This window comes from Perca flavescens, chromosome 13 (assembly GCF_004354835.1).
Source record: "Perca flavescens isolate YP-PL-M2 chromosome 13, PFLA_1.0, whole genome shotgun sequence".
In the NCBI taxonomy this organism is placed as follows: domain Eukaryota; kingdom Metazoa; phylum Chordata; class Actinopteri; order Perciformes; family Percidae; genus Perca; species Perca flavescens.
Window position 1 is genome coordinate 174,763 of NC_041343.1, and position 9,642 is coordinate 184,404.

The window sequence follows — 9,642 nt, forward strand, 5'->3', positions numbered from 1 at the left end:
AAATTTCCAAATTTTAAATTGTATATACATTTCCAAGTATTATATATTATATTGTGTATACTATTGTAATCTGTGTGTCTGTAACTGTTGTGTATTGTCCTCAAAAGGTCTGTCTTGAGAATGTGTGTCAACGACAATTAATTTTTAAATGAATTTTTAATAATGTATTTACGAGCCTCTCAAAGAGAGACAAATAGGCCATCTATCTGCCCTGCTTAGTAATGATTGAAGGAAGAATTTCTGAGTAGCCTAAATGTCTAAATTAACTGTGTGTGTGTGTGTGTGTGTGTGTGTGTGTGTGCGTGTATGTCCGTGTATCTAAAAATAAACCGATCAATGAAAAACGCATAGCAACACGTGACTTCAAAGGCTTTCCAAGCCAATCAGTAGCAGTGGCGGGAATCTTATCTTACTGTAAATCAAAACATTTCATGGAACAGCTTCATTTGGAAGAAAGACAGAGAAGACAACACATGAGAAAGGTGGGTGTAATTTTCTCTTGTTAAATTAGGTAGGATAATAATTCATAACTTGTACATATAATTTCTTCAATATTAAGGGTTGGCCTAATATGTATATACTTTTTGGTGTCATTAATCCTTTTCAGGAAAATAGCTCATAAAATATCAAAGTTTGTCTTTGTGTAGCCTAGCTTATGTCTAGCTGTCTGACTGTCTGTCATCTTATGTTAATAAAATGTACTTATTATACAGACTATTTTGATCTAAATTGATAGTTAATATTAACATGTAGGCTATTAACATTACTTTAAGTTATTCTAGACTATGTCTTACACTAACTGTTTGTCTTCTTAGGTTAAGGGAATAATTTATTAATAGCTTACTGGTATTTATTATACAGACTATTTTCTTCAAAATTAAGAGCTAATATTACATGTAGTCTGTTAGCCTTGTTTGGTGCCCTTCATGAAAATAGCTAGGGCATTAGTCCAGCACTGTATCCTTTATTCTAAAATAAAACTTCATAACTATACAAAAAAAATCAACTAGACTGGAGGGGAAATTTGTTGTTTATAGGCTGTTAATGTTTAATGTCTGCGGAGAATTTGGCAGCATTAATTAAAATAAATATTGGAAATTAAGGCAGTGGGGTTTTCTGTGCGTGTGTGTGTGTGTATTTTTTCCAGCATTTTCTTCTTAAGCCTAACTATTTACCCTTTTGTGTTTATTCTAGAATGGCACTTCAAAAAGTTTTATCGGAACGCCCACAGACACCTTATTCCCGGCCTCCTCCACTCCACGTCACTGTGGTGGCGATGAGGGATGAGAGGCGGGTGGTGTCCTGGAGTTTTGATGATGCGAGTGGGGAGGCCAAGGCTGCGCTAACCAAGGAAAACAGGCTGGTCATCCTCACGGTTGCAGCCTAAGTAAAGTGACCCTATTTGAGGCATTCGCCGGAAGGGTCAGCCAAGGCGGGGCATATATAATGCGTGGGTACTCCCTGCACGGCGAGGGCCCACCCTTCGCTATAAACGTCACGAAGGAAACACAGTTCTTCAGATCTGCCCCGGTGGAGGTGAGCGGGGAGCTGCGTGCCAGCGCAGAAAAACTTCTGTGCCCCTCATCAACACCAACTGCCACAAAAGACATGAAGAGTCAGGAGGGGTTCCTGACCTTACAGGGAGAGGTGGTGGAGGTAGGTTTTGAAAAAAGAATGATATTGTGGGCTTGTTAGTATAACATGTCTATTGACACCGATACATTGTACTGTTTTTAGATCTCTGCAGTGAAAAAAATTAAAGTTGGAAAGGACATGGTGCCCATGAAGACAGTGGTGCTGGAGCAGGTAAGCTATACATCGCAGCTTTACAGCTTGTGTTTGTACCGATGAGTATTGAGCATTTATGAAACATGGACTGCTACAGGAGGAGAGAGAAAAAGACAGACAGACAGAGAGAGAGAGAGACATTTTTAAACCATGGCTGTCTCTTAAAAAGCCTAAAGACTACTTTCAAAATCCAAATATGGTGGAAAAAGTATACAGATCATTAACTCACTAAAAGTAAATATACCACACTGTAAAAAGTCTCCATCACAAGTAAAAGCATTTAAACAGGTTAAAAGGAAATGTAGCCCACGTATTAAACGTAGCAAAACCGCTGAGGAAAGCATTGCCACATAGTAGCACACTACACTTTTTATTTATTTATCTACAGATCAATGCAATGGAGACTTTTTCTTTTTTTTTTTTTTTTTTTTTTTTTAGAAAACTTACACTACTCAAGGGAAACGACATATTGTTAGTTTGATTTGATTGTTAGATGAGCAAAACCATTATGTGTGCCTACGACTCCATATAGTTGAATGCTACCTGTGTTTTATTTTGAGGAAATATTAATGGAAATGGGAGCAAACAAATACATATATTCATTTTTTTTTTAAAAGGACAAAGCACAGGTGTCCATCAGCCTGTGGAGGGAGGCAGCCCTGTTCTCCTTTGCAATAGGGGACGAGGCCAGGCTGACCCACCTGAAGGGACACCAGTCCTCTTATGGGTACCGTGTCCACTCAACACATTTCACAGTTTGTGAGGTAGGTTTTTTTATGATTTCATACATTATTTGATTGTTAATCTAAACAGTAAAGCATAGTCAGTTTTAAAAGTCAGCTTAAAATATTTTAAGATTTTTACCTTGTTCCAATTCCAAGTGATGTAAAAAACTCAGATTTAATCAGGCATTGTGATTGGCCCATCCTTACATAATGAATGTATCGCACAAATAGATGTTTTAAAAGATGTTGGTGGTCTTCCCTGTCTCAACAAAGGCTGATTTCTTCCCTACAGGAGACCGACAGCGTGCTGGTTGTCAGTGCCCTGGGGACCATCGAGGTGGAGGGTAAAGAGGGGGTGCTGAAATTACTGGTTGAGAGGGAACAGGTCTACGACATTGAGGAGGAGCTTTGGACCCCTCTTCAGGGGAAAATGGTCAAGCTGCCATTTTATGTAAAAATAACAGTGAAGGGGAAAAGGGTCACTAAGGCTGAGTTGGTGAAGGGGAACTTTTTAAAAGTCTTTGCTCAGTTTGTCTGATTGTTTCAATTTCTGCTCAGTTTCTATATTATATCTGCTTCATTTTTATGTTTCATGTTCGATTAAGCAGTCGTTAAGTAACTGCTGATGAAGACTCAACATTTCCTCATGTGGCTGCTTCATAATTAAAGCTTTTACACACACACACACACACACACACACACGCACACACACACATTGTGTTTGGCGCCGGAATCTCTGACTTTCCCTGAACGCCTCAATGATATCTACGCAGCTCCGCACTCAGCAGCAGGGCGTCGTCATTGTGTTCTAGAACCTTCTGAGGTAAGTAGCAGTATCCAGTCTGCTGTCTAATAACGTTTTTGAACGGTAGAAATATAGGTTTTATGTTTAAAAAAAGGCTGGTATTGGTTTCCACTTCATACAGAATACAAACATGAATTAAGAGCGAAATGTTTAACTGTAACGTTACAGCTTGGTAAATTATACTTAGCTATCATTAGCTATTATTAGCGCCGATGCTAACGCTAACGCGATGCTAACTCTCACGCTAGCTAATATTAGCTAATGATAGCAGCTTGGTATCTTTAGCTAATATTAGCTAAGATAGTGTTAGGATTGGCGCTAATATTAGCTAATGATAGCAGGTTTGATACAATTATTGATAGCTATCTTTAGCTAATACTAGCTTTGTTAACTAACATAAAACAACTTGTTAGTGGTTTAGCTATTGTCAATGGAAAAGCAAACAAACTGTGTTCTTGCTGGAAAATGTAATACCAAGACAACAATGATGCTAATGTTGCTCTATCTCACTTAGTGAAAGGTAGCTAGCTAGGTAGGTAGGTAGGTTGATTTCAAGGTCCCAGTAGCCTAAAGACATCACACACAACATACATACATGATAAACAGGATGATAAAAAGACATTCCACATGAATAATATGGACAATAAAAGATATATTGAATTAAAAAAAAATTCACATACAAAGGGATGTATGGTATGGTGCTCTATGAGAGTGATCACAGTTGATGCTAAGTGTTAATAGTAAGTTATAATATTGTTAATAAAAATCTCTGGCAAACGTTTTAGAGCAAGCATAAGTGCACAAGATTAGCACTTAGCACTTAGCTAACGTTAGCAGCCCTCTTCAATCTGCTTTTTGTCAATGAACCTAATCTTTAAACTGTTTAGCTTGTAACTGACATTGTGGCATTGTGTGTAGGGATGGCGAAAACAAAAAATTTTCTTGACCGGTCACCAAGCCTCATTAAGTTTAAAATATGCTACGCTATTTGAAATAACAGCCATTTCGAGCCGCGCCTGCAATTTCTCAACTCTGTCGCATCTCTCTCTCTCTCTCACACACACACACACACAACACACACACACACACACACAGCCCCGGCACCGCCCTTCCACTCACGTCATGTTTTTTAAATCCCCTACAGCGCGAAACAAGTCCCGCAAATGCGGCGCAGAGGAGCTTGTATGTATGTAATCAGAGGACAAATGGCTCCTTAGTTTTGAAATAGTTTGGGTACAAGCCAGGTGATCGCGTTTAAAATAAAGTTGTTTGTCTAGCGTTAGAAGCTCATTAGAAACATTGCCGCGGCTCATTTGAGAAAATGACAGCTCCGAAGAGACGCCGCTTTAGTTTGAGTGTAGTGCTAACAATAATAAAGAAAGATGATGATCATCATCACCTTATCTGTTACCACTGAAATGCAGATGTAATGTGTTTCCAAATATAAGCCCATCTTATGCGGAATATTGCCTTATAGACTGCAACAGGATACAACCAATGGATAAAACAGGCACCTTCAGAATGCTAAAACAGGCGATTAGGCCTAACAAAATTAATTGTTTGGTTCCGGTTTCCGACCGACTCTGTCAATTAATGTGCGACCCAAATTTATTTTATGAGCTTGGGGAAGAAATGATACAAATTAAATAAATACACAAATAAAAAGTTTAAGGCGAACTATAATTACATTTTTGTACAGCACTCTTGCGATGCAAGATGCCCGTTTTCCTCCAGCACTGCTGGAAGAGGACCCGATGTCGCCGCAGTGCCACTTAACTTTGCCGTGTCCAGTTTTAGGGCGGCAGCAGCAGCGTGAGGACGGCGCCTTCAACCAGCCCTCACCGGCCACGGCGGCCAGCTACAGGGCTACTGCGCCGCTGGGGAGCTTCAACACGTTAAACAGGGCAGATGAAACCACTCATGAACTATATGTTGTGTTTAATGTCGTTCAAGAGGATGGCAACGTAGCAAGCAAACCAGTGGAGGTGGCTAACACTCTTCATGTGCTTCAGGTGCTCTTCATGCGCTGTCCACTCTTGTTCACCGCGCGGTGCAAACAAAGCTCCACTCTGCAAATAGCGACTTTACAAACAAGCTAAAATGAAAGATGTCAGTTTGTAGTCTGTTTCTTAGTTTGCAACGAATCTTGATTTTTGGACAAACTCTTGTAAACGTAGCTGCTGTCTAAACGAACCATCCTCTCCGCTGGAGCGGTAAACCTGTGGCTGTATTATAAGACCAAAACAAATACACGTGGCTACTTAATATGCACGTGAATGACATGTTTTCAATTTATTAAGCGACAACTGTACATGTACAACAGGTAGGCTATGTTATGAAAATATTGAGTATCCATCGCTATTGTAAAGGCAAACAGAAAAATCTTACTTTTCCCTTGCTGCCACTGGGAAAAAAATAAAAATAAAATAAATTCCCTATCGACCCATGACCTCAACAGACAACAAACCGGAACCAAACTATTTTTTTTTATGCCTTATGAAAAATTTTGCGTGAGGGATAATTTCACTTCACAGAAAAAAAAATATTGGAATGAGATGGCTAACTGTAGTAGCGTTTATTCCAATATCTATAATTGCCTAATTTAGAGATCACTTTTTTTTTTTAACCGACTAACGATAATTTTGACCGGTTAACGTTGAAACGGTCAACCACCGGTCAAACGGTCATCGGTTAACATCCCTAATTGTGTGTATTCATAAATTTAAACAAAAATGAAATAGCTGCTCTGCCTCACAGCCAGACTTGCTGTTATAGCAGCATCTTACCATTTACTGAGTTTTTTTGTCTGTTTGTACACTGTAACCGTGAACCCACTAACTCACAGTTTGTCACTGGTTTTCTCAACAGAACATTGATACTGCTGTGCGCTTTTGATTGGTAAGTATAGTAATACTATAACTGAAATTGATAATAGATCACATAACTCGACTGTAGATAATTATTTAGCATCTGAACACATTTAAGTTTTGTTTAGAAAAAAGCCATTTCCATATGATTTACACCAGGTGATGATTAATTATGTGTACTGTGGCTATTAAAAGCAGACCGCTAAAGTTAGAAGTCCCTCTAGTGGACAGAACGTGTAACAGCCACATGATTGTAGTGGCATTGGCAATGCATAAGCCTGAGTAGTGTAGAACATATTTAACAGGCTGCAATTGAGCATTAAATAGTCGAATATTATTTGAATATTAAAAAAAATCTCAAATGGAATTCGAATAGTATTATAGAGGAAGATTGACAGCTCTAGTATATAGAGGAGTTAAGATTAGCACAATTATCAGTGAAATGCAACAATCACATTAATGCAGCAGCAGTAATCATTAATCCAGAAACATAGAATAGGAAACACACACACATGCATACAGACGCACACACACATACAGATACGCACACGCACAAACACATAGACAGACACAGAAAGACCCACACATACACAAACATACACACACACAGAAACAGAGAGAAACACACATCCCCACAACAAGCACAAACACACATGCACACACACACACTCCCACACACACTCACGCACGCACAGACACAGTCTGCACACACACATTTTTTTAAATATGAATCACGAAGGACACTTTGATATTGAATACGTTAATATGTTGTCCAGCCTGAAAAGTACTCATTAAAGGTCCCATGATATGGTGCTCTTTGGATGCTTTTATATAGACCACCATTTCTAGCCACTGGGGGACCATAGGCAGGCTGGGGAACGCATATTAATGTTAAAAAAAACCTCATAAAGTGTAATTTTCATTCCAAGGGACCTTTAAAATAAGCTGTGAGTTTGGTTTTCTAAAGTAAAACTGGATATGTCTGGTATCTATCCCTCACCATACAGATGATGATCTTATAGAACATGATGCATTGCTGTAGATTAAGCTACCCAACGTTTGTAGGGTTTGTAGTTGTAGTTGTAGTAGAGTATTTTCACACGTGGTATAAGTATTTTACTTAAGTGAATGATAATAGTAAATAGTTCTTCCACCACTGCACGTATATACTGTGTATGAATTTAATATTACAGTGATCTAAAGGATCTTGATAATAAAATAAATTACTGTTGTGAATATCTTATCTTGTAACAACTGAAACTGAAAATCCTCTCCTCTCTCTCCCCCACTGCTTTTGTTCCGCCTCCTCTCTACGTTGCTGCTGGACCATCAGTGTTGGTTACCTCCGTGGTATGTCGACAGTATGTTAACACACATGAATGATGTTGTTGCTATGACGTGTTGCCTTGACACTTTGTTTGGCAGTAAATACTACTACTGTCTAACGTTACTGTACACATCTGCTTGTGCACTCTACATACTTTTAGTTAGTATTTCACCATCTGTGTTTGTGAATACTTGGACACACCACAGTATACTTCACACACGCAAAAATTAGGCAACATGATGTGATTGAACACAGAAGTCAGTGAATACAGAGATTTCCTAGAGACACCTACTAAAGTCATAGTGAAACAATGACACTACTAAAGTCCCTCTTAGCTAAATCATACCAATAATCTGTTCCTTCCTTGATGTTAAAAAAATATTCACATATTCAAAGCAATCACTTTTTATGTAATGTTTTTTTCTGTTTTGTATGTCTAATGCAATGTCTCCATTTTGTGTTACAGGGTCCGCTGGCCTCCAGCTCCTCTCCCTCTCAATCTATCCATTTGAGATCATTCACCTCTCTCCTATCACTCTACCCACTCATCCCTTAATATAAGACGTTCTATCTCTCCTGTCAAATCTAATACATCTATCTAATTTTGAGGTTTTCTATCTCTACTGTCATATCTAATATATCTATCTATCTATCATTCTATCCCTCTAATTCTATCCCGCTCTATCTCCTTGCATTCTTGCAAGAAACCGATATTTTGGAACGATATACTTGAACCTTGTCTTTTGGAACCTGATATTACAGATTACTGGTATCTGTTTTGGATTCATGGGTTGATTGGAATCTGATCATTCTGTTTTATGGATCTGTGAGTTTCTCTGCTCACACTTTTTCTACCTCTCCTGTCTTTCTCTCACACACACATTGGATTTGGCCTTTTCAATTGGCAAAAACCTTATTATTGTATTTTTGAATTGTCCATATTGTATCAATATTGTATTTGGTAACAGTCATAATTTAATAAATGATTAAGTATTTTTGTTCATTAAATTTAAAATAATTGAAAAGACAGAAAAAACATAAATAACACACATTTTGTTTAGCTTTTTATCACAAACATTGGACTGTAAAAAGTAATTAAAAATTAAATTGGTACATTTCCAAATATATAAGTTGCTGTTATAAAGTGTATCATTGAAGAAAACTGTCTATTGTTAATGTACATAACAATAAATTGAAGTCCAAATCTATATTTATAAAAGAAAAGAGCTGTAGTTTTCCTGGACCGTGTTGCTGTGGAGCTCTGTACCAAAAGGTTTGTTTTGACTGCAAATATATTCACACCAGAGTACACATAATCAATTTTTGTTTGTACAAGTGTAAAAGTAATTACACTACATACATTGAGTTATTTGTCTCTCATTCACATATTTGTACCTCGTCTATAGATCCACCCACATTGTTGGCATCAACACCTTTTGTACATGCTTTATTGTTGGTTAAACCTTTACAAAGTGAAATAAATAAACCAAGTGGAATAAATAAACACGGTAGTAAGTCGGACTCGTTTCAGGTGAGGGTTGGCCTCCGCCAGGGCTGCGCTTTGTCACCAATCCTGTTTGTAATATTTATGGACAGGATATCGAGGCGTAGTCGGGTGGGAGGGGTTGCAGTTTGTGGGCTGGGGATCTCATCGCTGCTCTTTGCAGATGATGTGGTCCTGATGGCATCATCAAGCGACCTTCAGCACTCACTGGATCGGTTCGCAACCGAGTGTGAAGCGGTTGGGATGAGGATCAGCACCTCTAAATCGGAGGCCATGGTTCTCAGCAGGAAACCGATGGAATGCCTTCTCCAGGTAGGGAATGAGTCCTTACCCCAAGTGAAGGAGTTCAAGTACCTTGGGGTTTTGTTCGCGAGTGGGGGACAATGGAGCGGGAGATTGGTCGGAGAATCGCGCAGCGGGTGCGGTATTGCATTCAATCTATCGCACTGCTAGACGAAAAGAGAGCTGAGCCAGAAGGCAAAGCTCTCGATCTACCGGTCAGTTTTCGTTCCTACCCTCACCTATGGTCATGAAGGCTGGGTCATGACCGAAAGAACGAGATCCAGGGTACAAGCGGCTGAAATGGGTTTCCTCAGGAGGGTGGCTGGCGTCTCCCTTAGAGATAG

At 38.9% G+C, this 9,642-nt stretch overlaps 1 protein-coding gene across 1 annotated transcript; it reads left to right on the forward strand.

Annotated features, from left to right (window-relative positions):
* The first annotated feature begins 203 nt into the window (after positions 1–203).
* LOC114566795 (uncharacterized) lies at positions 204–8,993 on the forward strand. The gene is made up of 7 exons (XM_028595550.1): positions 204–1,656; positions 1,738–1,806; positions 2,406–2,552; positions 2,806–3,336; positions 6,187–6,216; positions 7,519–7,535; positions 7,979–8,993. The coding sequence occupies exons 1-4, from the start codon at positions 1,447–1,449 to the stop codon at positions 3,049–3,051; spliced, it is 672 nt and encodes a 223-aa protein (XP_028451351.1). The 5' UTR covers positions 204–1,446; the 3' UTR covers positions 3,052–3,336; positions 6,187–6,216; positions 7,519–7,535; positions 7,979–8,993.
* The last annotated feature ends 649 nt before the right edge of the window (positions 8,994–9,642 follow it).